At 40.2% G+C, this 16,147-nt stretch overlaps 1 protein-coding gene across 1 annotated transcript in view; it reads right to left on the bottom strand.

Moving 5' to 3' along the window:
* Positions 1–16,147, bottom strand: part of BANP (BTG3 associated nuclear protein) — a 117,787-nt gene that overhangs the window by 87,880 nt on the left and 13,760 nt on the right. The window contains exons 4-6 of the mRNA XM_017816086.1: positions 15,854–16,053; positions 4,059–4,181; positions 3,039–3,214 (exon numbers count right to left, since the gene is read on the bottom strand). Of these exons, the coding sequence (XP_017671575.1) occupies positions 3,039–3,214; positions 4,059–4,181; positions 15,854–16,053 (499 nt within the window). The remainder of the gene's footprint in view (positions 1–3,038; positions 3,215–4,058; positions 4,182–15,853; positions 16,054–16,147) is intronic.

Below are 16,147 nucleotides of genomic sequence, written 5' to 3'. Positions count from 1 at the left end.
CTGTTCCTCACGTTTTTCCATCGGAATACACTCCCCTGCTTTGACATGTGAGCCTGGAAGCAAAGCCAGGCTCTGCTCTCTCTCTGGGAGCTGTCAGTCATTCCTTTAAAACAAGGGAAAACAAAAGAAGACACCTGCCCACACAAGCACTTGAATTAACATGTTCCACTACTCCAGTATTGTGTTTATTTTACTATCCAGGCTGGGTGCAGAGCTGGCAGTGGTAGCAAACCACTGGTAGGTACAGAAAGGCAGAAAGATGAATTAATCTTTGAAAAATTTTTTTAAAATCCCAGATCCTAACCTACAAAAATAAACTTCCATTTCTGGAGAAATTAAATAGCATTTTGGCTGATGTATAGAAGATTCAACATCATCATGTGGGGGGGTTGAAACGAGATGAGCTTCAAGGTCCCTTCCAACCCAAACCATTCCATGATTCTGTGATCTTTTTAAATAAGCTTCTGTCAATTAGCCCCTGCAAGAGTTCACAGGGGCAGTGATTAATTGCCAGAGACTATAGAGCACTGACTTTATTAATTAGCAATCATTAAATCTATGAAAGGCAGCGACAGCTGGGCTGGAGATTAACCTACAAATCCAGCAATGGGGTTTAAAGCTGTGCTAAAAGAAAGGTTAAAGAGCTCATTTGGATTTTGCCCACTTTTTCTTGTTTCTTGCCTCTTCATTACGTTTAACTTTACACACTGGCCCATGCTAATGCCAAACATAACCATGACAGGCACCTGGAAGAAACCATCGTTCATTTGTTGGCTCCCAATAATTGAAAAAACATCAGAGCAATTCAGGTTCTGTCATTTTCTTTGGCTTTAACAAGACACTGCAGCTCCTGAAATCCCATCAGTGCCTTCACCCCAGCTCTAAAATATTGGTTTAGGATACAAATGGTTCCCTTTTGCTCTGATATGGTTCATTCTTCCTGTATCTGGTCATGAGGGGGTTGGCAGGAAAGGGCTGCAAATGCTCATCCAACATGTGAGATCTGATCTTGCCATGAACTGGAAAATCCTGTGGATAAATAAGTCTGGGCCACATACAAAGAGCTGCTTGGATTCACATTTGGAAAGCAAATCCTGAGCACTGTTTAATGCTACTATTGTAAAATGACTCAGATGCCAAGTTGAAGAGACAATATGTGACTAAAGAGTTTTCTTTGCAAAAAATATTATTCATCCTTTAGTTACCACACAATGCAGAGCAGTTTGCCTTCTCAAAAAATACACATTTACATTTCTAATTTGATATTCTCTTCATCAGGAGCTGGAGTGACAGGACAAGGGGGAATGGCTTCCCGCTGCCAAAGGGCAAGGTTAGATGGGATAATGGGGACAAATTCTTCCTTGGAAGGGTGGTGAGGCAGTGGAACAGGTTACCCAGAGAAGCTGTTTAGATAAATATATTTGAGACTGTCAGAATGTTTTCTAACAGCTTTGTGGTGGTGCATGGTTTAGTCAACTGAACACCAGCCCTTGGCAGGATTATGGACCCATTCCAGCACGGGAGAGCTCACTGCAGTCAGGAAACAACACAGGTACTGAACAGAACGGGTTTAAAACTCCTCTAATTTAAAACTAGTGTGGATCTAATGTTCTTCCCAGTGTTATTTTTTTCCAGTGGAAGGCAAAATCCAAAAGAACACAATGTTAGGATGACAACTGTTGTGAAAAGAGACTGTTCATGAGACCTTACTTAAATTAGTGCTAAGACCAGGTTGGATGGGGCTGGTTGGACCTGGTCTAGTGGAAGGTGTCCCTGCCCATGGCAGGGGCTGGAATGAGATGAGCTTTAAGGTCCCTTCCAACCCAAACCATTCTTTGATTCAATATCTCCAGAGATATGAAGGCCTGAAGAATTGATTCACAAAATTCTGTCATAGTCTGAAAGCTGATGATTTTTTGCCTTTTGCTGTGACTTTTGCCTTTTACTGCTGAAAAAAACAAGTCTGCACAGCAGCCCTACCATTCTTCATCCCTTGCTTTATTAATAATTTCATTTGTGACACCCTGCAGGAGAGGTCACTCAGCAGCCCTCCTGTGCAAGGGCAAGGAGAGGGAGGTGGGGATCACTGATCTGATTCTCAGAGCATTCATCCATCTCAGGGAGATTTTTAATGGATGAGTGTTCTAAAGGTCTGAAGAAAATCAGATCTGAAGACATTAATGGATTAGGTGTTCCTTCAAAATTTACATGTACAACAATGGCATAAAGAGCCAATGTCACGTTTGTGTGTGCAAATCTGTGCCAAAGCAAGTCAAAAAGGGAATAAGACAATGAATATCCTCCTGATGTTGGCAACTTTGCTCCTGGCATGCCTGTCTTGCAGTGATGGGCCCAGAACTGGACACAGAACTCAAGGTGTGACCTCACCAGTGCCCAGCACAGAGGGACAATCACTTCCCTAGTCCTGCTGGCCACACTATGCCTGATATAGAACTATTAACAGACTCCACAAAAAGAACATTTTATATTTATTTTCACATTGAAATACCAGCACTATCTGCAATCTGAACATTTTTTTGAGAGGAACTTCTCAGTCTCAATCTGCTTTTGATTCCCTGTTGACCTAAAAAGAAATACTCCATCCCTGGAAGTGTTAAAAGCCAGGTGGGATGGGGCTTAGAGCAACCTGGGATAGTGCAAGATGTCCCTGCCCACTTAAAGAGTTAGAACCTTAAAGAGGATCTTTAAGGTCCCTTTCAACCCAAACCATTCCACGATTCTACAAAACACCTTCGAAGCAACTCTGTTTCACAACATACAAACAGAACCTAGAAGCTCTTTACAACACACGTGTGTTGTATGAATACCTATAAAAGCTGAAGCATCCTGAGCTCAGGTGTCTCAGAACATATTTTCAGCAAGCAAACGATTCAAATACATCCACCCTTATCTGATCTCACTGCGCTGCCTAAAAATTCCAAGGAAGACCCACGATATGATCTTGGAAGTTGCCAGTTGATTCTCAGTTCATTGCACCACCACATTTACTTTGCTCAGCAGCCTCACAGCCAAGGTACCTTCGGAGTTGAGCGTGATGAGGGTGACGTTGTTCCCAATGCTCTGGCTCCCCATCTGGCCGCTGTTGGACACGGAGTCGCTGGCCTCGGAGCCGCTCTCGCCGTCCTCGTTGTGACTGTCGTCGTGCCCCGGCACCTTCACCACGATGGTGTTCTGCCGACGGCCCGGCACGGCACTGTGGGAAAGGAAGGGATGGAACTTTGGGAAAACAGAACCTTCACTGGGAATAGCATAGAATCACAGGGCATTCCGAGTTGGAAAGGACACAACTTGTTCAAGGAATGACTGGGCACTGGAGGATCATCGAGTCCAACTTATGGCCCTGTACATCATTCCAGGGGAATTAAAAAACCTGACAAAATTAAATGTATTATTAAATAAATTATTAAATAATTTATTAAACGAACTCCTTTAAACTCCTTAATCCTGTTTATAACCCAGAGCTATCCAGCAAAATAAAAATGGAAGGAAAATAGCAGAAGAAATCAAAAAGTCTTAGATACACTGTCTAAATTTGCATTAATGGAAAAGCCTCAGCCCAGTGTGCAAAACAAATAAAATATTTAAATTATTTATGAAAACATATTATTGAAGACCATTTTCTACGCAGAATCCCCAGATTTACTTATTGAAAATTTGTTTAAGATAGTACAAGCCTTCCTGGGCTGCTGCTCATTCCTCCTTCAGCTGGTTAAATGCAGGATTTTGGCATGTTCTCAAGTGATCGTGCAAAAACACGTGGTTGTGGGCACTCTGTCTTTAACTGTCAGCTGACAAATAACATGGGACCAACCCCAGATCCTCCAGGACGGTCTTTCCCATCAAGAGTGAAGCATTGCTTTCCCTTTACTGTCAGCCTGAGAAAATATCCCAGTCTAGGTTCAATGTTTCCATCATTTCCATCACTATTACCTCGAGTATTCCTCATTTTGCACTTCAAATTGCACTTCAAACTTTAAACTGATACTGCTCTGTCAAAGCAGGGAATGAAGGGGAGGATTCCTGGGCATGCTACTAACTTGCTAAGGATGTTTTCCAGGGAATCCGCTGCTCTGCTCAACGGCTCTTCCTGCCCAACCATCTTGGCTACGATGGAATTCTGCCGGTCATTGTTGAGGATCACTGTGGTCTGAGGGACAACACTGCAAGACAGAGATCAGAGAGGAAATGAGAATGGAAAGGAGCAAACCTGATACATAAAACACTGACACAGCTTTGTTGTTTAAACAGTCCTGACACGGCCTCCAGGCCCGGCTCCTTCTCCAGCATCGTGGCCACAGATCAGACGCTAAAGCTGCTCATCCATCGAGCCTGACAACTGCACCATTCCAAGCACTCCCATCTTCACAGAGGATGGAGGGAGGAATGGATGGCTTCAATGGAATTATAGAAAAGTCCATTACCCCTGGCAAAGCAATAAAGAATTCATCAATTCGAGATAGGCAGGGGGAAGTCTGTAAATCACAGCTCTGAAGAGCCACCAAATTCTTCTTTGGAGAGTCTGAGCGAGCGTTTTCAGAGGTACCACAGCCAATTTACATGGGAATGCACCAGTTTTAGTAGGATAATTCTCAGGAAAAAGATTTGAAAGGATTTATTGCAAAACTGGATGATGAGCTCGATTAAAGAGCATGTGTTTTCTTCCAGGGTAGGGAGACGAGAGCGACACGAGGGGCATCAGGGCAAACAAGGGCAGGCTGGAGCTTTAAATAACAACAGGACTAAACTGTTTCTTGTGTGCATTTCACACATATAAACAAAAAAATCTTAAACAACAGAAAAGCATTTAGTGTGTGAGAAACCAGAAAACCTCTATCACTCCTGATGACAACGTAGAAGGAAACAACTAAAGAAATGTTGTCTACATTGTACTGCAAAAGGAAATATGAAGTAAACAATTGTCTCCACATGCAGAGCAGCATCTAATCTGTTTTCAGAGATTATGGACATCATTCCCACACCATTAGTCAATATTCTGAGGGTTTGATAGCTAAGACTGTTTCTGCTCATGGTGAACTTAAGGAAAGGACTTGGAAGAAAACTTGTGTTTCANGACAGGGGAGGTTTTCCTCTCTCCCTCTGCTTCCCTCAGTAAACAGTCCACTCTTGTTTTTACTGGTCCAGCATCTCAAACATGACTGACGGTCATTTATTTTCCTTTGGCAAACAGCTGAAACACAAATTAAACAAATCTGATGACAGAACTGTGTTTACTTCAGCTGTAACAGAGCACACCCTCACTTGAACATTCATGTGTCTACACAAGACTTGAAGAACAACATTATCCATCATCAGGATCTAAAGCAAAGATAAGAACCTGTCACAGGAGCAAACAATGAATGCAGCCCAACTTTGGCGCAGGTAAGAGGGCTGACCACAGGTTTTCTGGCTCCAAAAAGCCCCGAGTTCTAATGCCCTGCCTCCCCCTTACAGTAACTGCATCTGTTCCTAACAACATATGGGATTCCTCATGGACTGCCAATGAGCTGCTGGATTGAAACCTGCAGAAGCTCTGGAAGATGTTTGGCTGATCACAGACAAGTACAGACTGTACTAGAGCTCTTCATGTGCACGTGAAGCTCAAATTTTAGCAAGCAATAAATGGGGTGTTCTGTCGGTTTCCTTTCGTTGCCATCTAAAATATCGTCTAAAATGACTTTCATAGTCACCTGTGCAGAATTTTCTCCATTATCAAGGGGAAAAACACTCACATATTTTGTATTTTTTTAAAAAAAAGGAAACTTGTTTCCATTTTCTCAATGCCAGCACTGAACATTTGAATGAAAAACCCCATCAAACACTTGGCAGCACAGCGATACGTGGCAATGCTGTCCAGCAGCAATGTGTGCTCCCATTACATTTCCCAAATTGCCCAAACAGCTCCACTGGAAGTTTTTACAGGCCAGTTTAAAATGTTCAAGTATTTTAAACTTCCTTTTAGACACTGTTCTTTATCACCATCTTCCCCGCAATCACTTCTGGCTGCCTGTTTAAAATGTCACTTACCAAAGCTTATTTTTAATGAAGACTCTGAATAATTAATTTCAACTGTAGAGATAAATGCAATAAAAATTACATTTAGAAAGTCCTTAGCATTTTGCTCTTATTAAGTTTATATTTGAAAAAAAGCCTTAGCACTAAAAACTGGCATAAAAGAAGGAAGAAGTTGCGGGGGTGGTGCCTTTTTTTAGGAATGTTCATTTTTATGAAGTCGCTCAATTCTTTCTCAGTCTTAAAGGAGGAGGAATTTCTTGTGTTTAACTCCTGAAGAATGATGCTGTCAAAAGTCTGCATGAGAAGGAGAAGGAGGAGGAGGGAACATTTCCATTGAAAACATCCTAAATGTTAATCAAGAAACTACGATTCCGGTCCGTGTTCTATGTGGAACAAGAACAGCCCCGGAATTTGCTGACAAATTGTGAGAACAAGGCACCATCGAGGCAGAAATTTGTCACAGCTCATGCTGTGAAACCTGAGCTGGGAGAAAAGGAAATCATTGGGACCAGTACATACCAAATATACACAAAATAAACACAGAATTCTACATAAAATCAAAATATCAGGCCAAGCTGACAAAAATCCATCAGAGGAATTAAAACTCATTACAGACAAATGCATCCTCACTTATTATTCCAATTTCTTTTTTCACTCTGTCCACCTCTGAAGATGAAGTAAATTTAAATCACTCCTTATGTACTGAAATACAGAAAACACCAAGGAGGAGGAGGAGGAGGAAAGCTTTCGATATTCACTGAGATCCCAAGTGAAGCAATTCTTTCTCTGAGCGCTGCCAGGACTACTGGAGAAGATGGAAAGAAAATATTCAGGGGGTCAGGGGGAGTGTTTCCCAAGCCCAGCGTGTCTGCACAGGCTGCACAACTTTCCACTTGTGCTCACATATTCCTTTCCCCATAAGCATTAGGACTTGGAGAGACTGGCTCTGCAATTTGCCTGTTCTTGGACCCAACTTAGTAAAAAGTCATAAATGCATGAAATGCACAGATATAATAATATTTGGGGATTTTTTTAATGATTACTGAATAATCTGCAAAATTACAGGTGAAAATATTTCTAAAAAAATAAACATACCAACTAATGATTTTCAAGTGTAGTTTTCAATTTAGCCTCTGATATTTTTTTTTTAAAAGGCCATTCTATATTTTGCGTAAGAAAATTGCTGCCAAAGGTCATTTTGAGTATGGAAAACGTGTGAGTCAGAAACGCTCATTAATCTTCATGGTTGGGTTTCCATTGCCAATAACCTGCCAATCACACAGAGTGCAGCCAGTGACAGAAAAGAACTTTTGGCAGTACCAGGCCCATCATCTCCTCCTCTTCCCAGCTGAGGTTTTCATTTGGAGAGAGGGAAAAATCTTCCACAAGGTGCAAGATCAAAAGTGTTTCTCCAAATGGATGAAAATTACTTGGAAAAACTTGGACTGAACTTCTCAGACAAGTTGTTCTCCTCGTTCTCCGAGACACATCACAAGGAGCAGTTAATGGAGGAGCAGAGGAGCTCGGGATGCAGCACTTGGAGTTCCTGCTGGCAGAGCCTCCAGCCAAACACAGCCTTAAGGAAAGCAAGTCTGGGAATGAGACCTTGAACTTTGGTATTTTCCAGATGAACATGAAGACTTAAATGTATAGTTCGTGCATGTGTCGGAGCTCTGGAGAAATATTACAGTTATTATATTAAATCTAAATATTTTTCAAATTATATAGACAAATATCTTTTTTAAAAGTGTGGTGTTTTCCTCCTTTTTTTTTTTCTGATTTATCTTTCACTAACACTTGTGTTCATCTGGAAGAACGGCCACTCTTTGCATCTTTTCATCTCTATTTAGGAAGATAAAGTTAAAATGCTCCTTCCTCCTGATGGCCACCTGCTTCCTTTGCCTTCTGCACACACAGTTAAGGATCCCTATCCAAAGAGGAATGAGAAAACCCACTTATGAACTTGCACTACATGAACAAAACCACAAACTGGCAAAGAATACATGAAATTATACTGGATTTATGCCCTAAAAATTAATGCAGCTCCTCAAGAGAGCAAACTTGTCAACAATCAAACTGTTCCCCAAGCAGGTGGGAAACCAAGAGCAGTTAAAATTTTAAAGTCCCAGCCCATCCGTTTGCCTTGTTACAGCCAACTGCCAAAAAAGCAGCAGCGTTATCCATCATTGTCAGTGAGAGTTCAGTCATCAAGAATTATCTTTGGATTCCCTGCATGTGGAACATCAGCCCAGAGCAGACATTGCAAAGCCAGCCCCAAGGATGAGGTGAAAAGACAAGCCAAAGTACACCAGCCATGGCTGGAGAGATTCATGGATCTGAGACCTGGGAGAGCTGCAGTCAATTAATAATAATGATAAAGCAAATGAGGATTTATTAAAACATACTGTTAACAATTTAAGAACAGTCAACATCAAATTTTGAACTCAACTAAGTACAAGCCAGATGTTTTCCACGTTACAGATACATCTCTGTAGTTCATTGCACTCAGCCTTACCTACAGAGGAGCCTCTGAGTTGGCTCAGTTAGAAAAACATCAATTACCAGCATTAAGATCAACTTTATCCACCAATTTTAAAAGTTGTTAAAAATCTGTTGTGGATTATTCTGCCCTAAGAAAAGCTAAACCCACTTGGACAACCGAGTGGGATCAGTCATAAATGACAACACCCAACAAGTTCAACAACTCCCCAACAACCAGGTAACACCTCAAGTGACCCAAAACTCCCCAGAAACCACCTCTTACAAAGCCAGGCTCATTTCTTCAGGCATTTCCCACCACCTCTGTGGGTACACAAGTAAATTTATACCTCGTTTTTCAAAAAATACAACTAAATTTAAAAATCTCTTCTTTTGAACACAGCTGAAACTCTGCAAAAATTTAATGTGGTGACACATTAATGAACCTCTTGCCTTAAACAAATACACAAAACCAGCAAAAATAGAACATCCAGGCCATATGTGACATAACGAGGATTGAAAAATACTATACTAGAAATTACATTAATTATTAGTCTTCTGCTTTTGCTTATGGACAAGAAAAGGCCAGGTCATGAAAAAACTCACAGGTTAATAGTGGCCTTTTTGAAGATAAACTCATAAAAATACAACAGCAAAGAGATCTTGTTTGCAGACAGTATGGAAAGAAATTTGCAGTTATTACCCTTCTTTGAGGCTTAACTTCCTGAGCCAGATAAGTAGGAGCAGTGCAGCAACTGGAGATTGAATTGAGTATAAAATGAGAGAGGCTGGACTGATCCTGAGCACTCTGAATGGAATTATTTACTAAAATACAAATTGCTTCATGTTTAGAAAAATCTGTGTGAAACAAAAGACTTGGAATACTTTATTATACAATTAACTACTTCTACATTATTTTTATAATTTTCTTACAAATTCTAAGATCAGCATAAGTCTGATTTAGGCACTAAAAGCTCAGGGGAAAAGAGGCAGTGTTATAAACTGGCTTTCAAGACACTAATTATAATAAGTGAAGCCCTGACGATCATCAGATAAACTGCCAATAAATCCAACAGCAGGTTTCTGCAAACAGACTGGTTTGTAAATAATTTCCATCAGGTACCTCTGGTTTTCCTGCTTTTCCTCATTCCCCAGCCAGTTCTGTCCACTTGCCACCACACACACATTTTTCTAGGAAGGCCAAGGATGCTGCTCGGAGAGCTGGGACGGAATCTGGAATTTCCAGATGCCCTGAAGGCATTTAAAGAAATGCCACTCTTCACTTTGTCTGAAGAATCCAATTTAAAAGGTTATTAGGAGCAGATTTCCTGCCTCATACTCCACCCTGTGCTATGGAACAAAGAGATTGAGCTAAAGATATGCAAAAATGTACAGTTCCCCCAAAAGGCAAAAATCCTGTTTGGAAAGACACTGGGACTCCAACCAGTGTGTTTTTCAGTTTGGAAATGTATCAGTTAAATGGCACCTGCTGCCAAAGAAAGCAGATGGAACTCTGGCTCTTTGCCACATTACCAACCTTGAGAGATGTTACAGAACCAAAAAAGGTTGGAAAAGACCTTTAAGATCATCAAGTCCAGCTGCTGAGGTCATTCCACCCCTGGGAAGCTCTGCATCCCTCTACTGCTCTTTTCCCTCTTGCTTAAAGTAAAACTGGAACTCTCCAAAAACGCTGGAGATTATTTCTTTTTAAACTATACTACTGTGGATTATTTTCCAAGAGAAAAGCAGTTGGGTTTGCAATTTTTAAAAACAGCATTACTGGTACTTCAATCTGCTATAAACTGGTATGCAAATTAGTTCAAAAGGCAACCTGCATTTCTAAATTTTCATAATCTAATTTCTAAATGTTCCATTTCCAAAGGCAGAGGAAACCTTGCCCTTTAATCACTATTTGATTATCTGCTTTCCTCTTCACTGCTTTCATTTGTTGCACTTGCAGAATTAAACATCCAATTTACAGGAAAAGTTTCTTACCATTGCATTTTCAAACTCCCAGAGACTGGAACAGCCAAAGTATTTAAGTTCTCAAGACTGGAACCTGAAAGAATATATAGGGCTTTTCTGCCCCCTTCTGTTTATTATATGCTTAATAAATTACTTCTTAAAATATACGGTATGTAACACGTACTTTCACGTATATATTAAGATTTTTATAGTTTCACTAAATTATAATCCCATTTTACAATATTCAAGAGGTAAAAACTCTCCAATTTCATTAAATACAAGAATTTTTTAAATTGTTTATTTAGGCAGAAGGAAAAGCACGAGCCATATGAACCAAATTCCAAGTCATGCACCTTTATATTTATTCCTGGAAAGCAAGAGCTGCCTGTGCTCATGGAGCCATGGAATTAAATGTTCTGCTTTCCCTGGAATTCAGCTAATATAATCCTATGGGATTTGGCAAGGGGTCAGGTTAACCCACATTTTAATACTGTAATTAGGTTTAAATGTTCTTAGACACTAATTAGACCAGTAAATGTCCCCCTAATCTGTGTATAAACTCAAATCCTGTTTGATTCCCAGCTATTCCTCTTCTTCCCTTCCCAGAAACCCTCACAATTAAAGGATATTGGTTCTAAAATGAAACTAAAAGGACTCACAGAGGTCTCAAACCCAAAGTTCCTGGATTTCAGCTGAGTGGGAATAAATAAACTGTTTTTCCACATGTGGTTCAGAGTGATCATGGATTATTTCTGATCTTCAAACCTCCCAAATTAAAGGATTTCACATTGATCATGGGCTAAGAGTAACAACCAGGAAAACTTACTGTAGGATTACCTGGCAAAGAGCAAAATACCAAACCTTGCAAGACATCTGACACCTTTGTCTAAAACCTGAAGGAACTTTATTACCTAAAACTTGATTTTCAGTGTATATTCTATTTAAGAATTCAAAATTATATCTTTCTAAAAGCTCATTTCTAGCATTTTAAGCCTCTCAAGCCCATTTTAAACACCACCATCACAACTGAAAACACTCAAGCCACACATTTTGCATCCATTTCTCAGACTCTGCTCGGCTCTCACTTGAGTCACTGGATTATTATAAATGATATTTCTTGAGAAACCATTCACTTCAGAAAAACTGGACTTGGGAGAATGAGCCCACAGTTCAAATCTTGGTCAGTTTGCAAAGTTTTATAGACTGAGTTCCACCCCATCCACGCAGGAATTATTGAACTCTCCAAGACACAGATGAACTGCTGGTATTAAATTGTTATTTTAATTCCACGCCTGACCTTGCACTCTCCCCCTAATGCTGTCTGGAAGTCAGACATTGCTTCTCAATTTATCAAATCCCAACACCAAATTACTAAACACTTGGCTCCCCAATATCTTAGTGCAACAAAAATGGAATGTGAAATTCCAATGCAAACACTGCTGGACACATCCAAGATGCCACTTCTTAGTCCTGTGGGAATTTTAAATATATAAAAATCACAGCCACTATTTGCAATATAAGGTTGTATTGACCATAAATATAACAGATCACAGAAGTTCATTTAACTCCCAGCAGGGAGTTAAACCCATGTTCTTCTGTGGGTAAAATAAAAATCTGTAAATGTCCAGAGACTGAGGCTGACAAGTTTTGTGACAAATTAGGAGACTTTGGAAAGCATTGTCATGGTTTTCAGGGAATTAAGTATGTCAAATTTGGATTTGGGTTTTTTTCATACCAAAGCCAAAGAAACTAAAATAAGCAGGATAAGAGGGGCTGACAGACAATCAAATAATTCCTTTATTTCATCAGTTCTGTTTCAGAAATTGAATTTTTGAATGCAAGTCAGCACTGTAGTTTTCAGATAAATGTGTCTTCTGCACCTCAGGAAGAAATTTTGGGGTTTCATCCATCCACTTACATATTTCAAGCCCCAACAATTCCTCCAGGATGAAATGCTGCTCATTGCTGGCATTAAGGTGATGGTCACTGACTTCCTTTAGGGAAGAAAATCATTCAAAACATGTTTCATACATTCAGCTTGAAAACAGAGTGGGTGTGTTCATACATTAATGCAAGTGTAAGAAACCCCTTTATTTCTTTATCAGTAGAAGTGAAAACAGAGGCCCCAAAGGGCCTGGAAAGTAACACCTTTGCAGCCCAATAAATGCAATTATCACTTCAAGTTCTGACTCCCTCACGCAAAATTCCACTTTGCCAAAATTTATCAAAAATATTAAAATTTGGCTTCTATTTCTGTGCTCTTTAAAAACCTTGGGATTTAAAGAGAATTTTTAAATGCATAAAAAGGGGTAAAATCCTCCAAAGTCATGAAGTTTCAGTGAAGATCTTACATCGTGTAAATATTGACTCTGTTCCCCAGTTGTGAGTGTAACCAAAGAGAACGTTGTGAAAACAGAGCCCAGACAATTGTGCCATTTTCCTTCAGCCCCTTCCTCCTCAATCCTTGAGGAAAAACCCCGTTACACAGGACTCTCACTGTGGGAAGCTCCAGACGGGACACCTGAACTGGGAATTTAAATAAATGTTTGCCCCCAGTTGAGTGATGAGAGAAAGGAAAAGGTTGAGAATTTATTGATCCCAAAGGATCCATCCAAAGCAATGACAAAAGTCTATTTGTGGTTTTGTTTCAAACTTCAATTTTTACACTAAAAACGCTGCTGGATGAGGCCCCAGGAAAGGCTCTGACCTAAGACAGGATAAATAAACCTGGATTGCTTAGAGAGTGGCAGGAACTTCTGAAAACCTGATGAACTCCAAAGCTTCTCCAAATAAAACCTTTATAATACCTTCTGATTAACACCCCAAATCGCTGACTCAATTATCTGGAGCACTCCACTCCCTCTCACCCCCAAAATACATCCCTGAGTTGTCTCCAGGGCTGAATCTGCTTCCAGGGAAATATTTTTTCAGGCATTGAGTTGAGTATATGAGCTCAGGCTCACAGCAGGCTGAGTAATGTACCTGCAACTTGAAAATAAACCTTACATCTTGCAGGATACTCTGCTCCTCAAGCCATGCATTGTTTCAAACTGGCTACTTCAAATAAATAAAGTAAAATATTCCTGAAAATTGAGGGTCCTTGGGTATTTCCAGGAAGGGACAATTAGCTCTTAACTTCAGTTAAAGGCAGTAAGAATCCTCAAGGTTTACAATGTTAATTTATTCATCAATGAATGAAATAAAAGGAAAGAAAAATTAGCCATAAATTAAACTTGGAAAGTGGTTTAAATCACCTAATGAGTTATAGTATCAACTGCAGTGAACACAGGAAAGAGGTGAACAATATCCACCAGAGACTGAACTACTCAGTGATAAGGGCTGAGGAATTACTATTCTTTCTAAAAGTCTGGATTAGCAGAGGAGGATAGTTTACTATAATCTACAAAAATGCTTCTGATAAAAATGCAATTAGGTTGGTAAAGGATTCTGTAACTCACAGAAAAAAGAAATACATAAAAAAATTTAAAAATAGAATTCTGGGTATTTTAGGTTTTATACCAATACCTTTATAATATTTCTTTAGGTTTGTTTGTTTTCCTAAAGGTTTTATGCAGGAAAAGAGAATCTGTGGCTGCCACACCCCTGGAAGTGTCCAAGGCCAGGTTGGACGGGGCTTGGAGCAACCTGGGCTAGTGGAAGGTGCCTCTGCCCATGGCAGGGGGTGGAATGAGATGAGCTTTAAGGCCCCTTCCAACCCAAACCATTCCATGATTCTATGACCACTCTGACTCTCAGTGGAAGCTCTGCCTTGTGTGCTGGAAGGGGAAGAGGGAAGGATACAGAGAGTCGATAAACCAGACCAGCCTTTAACTGGCAATAATCAACAAGTGATAAAGGTTTTTATGAATGAGACACAGGGAATTCAGGGAAACATTCTGTCCCTGTGAAACTGGAGTGTCATCAATGCCAAGTTAAACACATCCAGCCCTATTTTCTTTTGAGTCACAGAGGCCACAGCCTGCTCAGGAACAAAAAGCCCTCAGTGCTTTACTGGCACCACAGGTTTGATAATGCGCAACTTCAGACCAACACCAACAAATATTTGGGGCAGAGAATCTCAGAGTCTTCAAGAATTCTATCTAAATTTACTTTCAGACTGTCTGAGAAGCTGTCAGCAAAAATTTGTACACCCAAAGCAAAAGATTAAATGCCAAGTTCCCTGCTACACAGGACAGCTTTCTGATGGTTACGGAGATTTAAAAAAAACAAACCAAACCAAAACAGCTCAGGTCTGACAAATCCCTTAAGAAACTCAAAATAGTACAATTTACAGAGGAAAGCATTCACTGAACAAGAATTAATAGAGTCCCAAAGGGGCCATTTCTAAAAAGGCTTCTCAAGTCTTTTGTGCACAAACAGTAAGTTCAGCTAATGCACAAGAACTTGAAGATCTCCAAAATAACGACAAAAAACCCACCCCAGGTTTAGAGAAGGTTCTTTAAGAAATACTGATAAAAGAGTATTTAGCAAAAACACTGGTGTGATACTCCAGTTACTTGCTGTATGATCCAAGTAGTTATTCCATGCACTTTATTTCTTTTCTTATAGAACTTGGCCATGATTGACCTTTTCAATGTATGACTGTGAAGCTTTCAAGAGCAGAGAAAAAGGTAGACACAGCACCTATTTTAAAGAAAAATTAAATGCCTAAACACTTTGGTAATGGAGAATAAAAAGTAGGTATTTAGAGAAGCATTAAGTATTTTCTATCTATAAAAATATGAATGAGGAGGAAAAAGTTATTAGAGAAAAGAGTATTTTCATAAGCAGCTTCCTGTGTCTGGATTTATCTCCACAGTAAAATGACAGGAACATCAAGATTCAGATATTTAAAACCATATTAGGCAGCTCATACACCAAGGGACTGCAGGTCAAGCCTGCTCTTTCATCAAAGTGCATTAGATTATTCACCAGATTTTCCATCTCCAAATTCTAACTCCAAAATAAGCACAGATATTTTTCTAGCAGGAGCCTTTAGAAAACAAGCCCATAAAACAAACTCCATTGTACTTCTGGTGAATAGAAGTAAAATGAGAAGCAATTAGAATGATGATGAACTCATTAAGTCAAAACAGCTACATAAATAAAAGCAAAGCAAGCCTAAAAAAACCTGTCTGAGGCTTTTCCAGAGGATGGATGAATGAGCCTGGTTTAAGTCAAAATGAAATGTGAGAGTTGCAAAGTGTCCATGGACTCGTTCTGAGTAACATCATGAAACTGGTACAGAAATTACCTCCAAGATAAATTAATTTTACCTCCATGAACAGCCTCTTGACAGCTCTGCAGACAGAAGGAAAGGCCCAAAGAGTGGATTGCTGTTATTTTAAGAGCTCGGTGGTGAGTGACGTGTCCTTACCATCGCACTTTGTTGCAGGTCTGGGTGGCGCCGAGCGGGGACCCGGCCACCATGGGCACCTGGATGGGGCTGTGCTGCTTGTTCATGACCAGGTCCAGCTTCTCCTCCAGGGATTTACAGGTGGCCTCCAGTGCCAGCAGCTTGGCCTCAATGCTGTCCAACCTCAGGCATATTGTCTGATTGATGGAATACAGGAATGACTGCAGAGGGGAGGAGGCAGAAGAAGCTCATTTGAAACACGGATTATCTCCGGCGACACACGCGGGAGGAAGCTCCGGATAAACGTGACTGGGA

Source organism: Lepidothrix coronata, unplaced genomic scaffold, assembly GCF_001604755.1.
Source record: "Lepidothrix coronata isolate B3197 unplaced genomic scaffold, Lepidothrix_coronata-1.0 Scaffold54, whole genome shotgun sequence".
In the NCBI taxonomy this organism is placed as follows: Eukaryota; Metazoa; Chordata; class Aves; order Passeriformes; family Pipridae; genus Lepidothrix; species Lepidothrix coronata.
The sequence above is the reverse complement of the archived record's forward strand: the minus strand, read 5'-3'. Positions and strand labels throughout refer to the sequence as shown.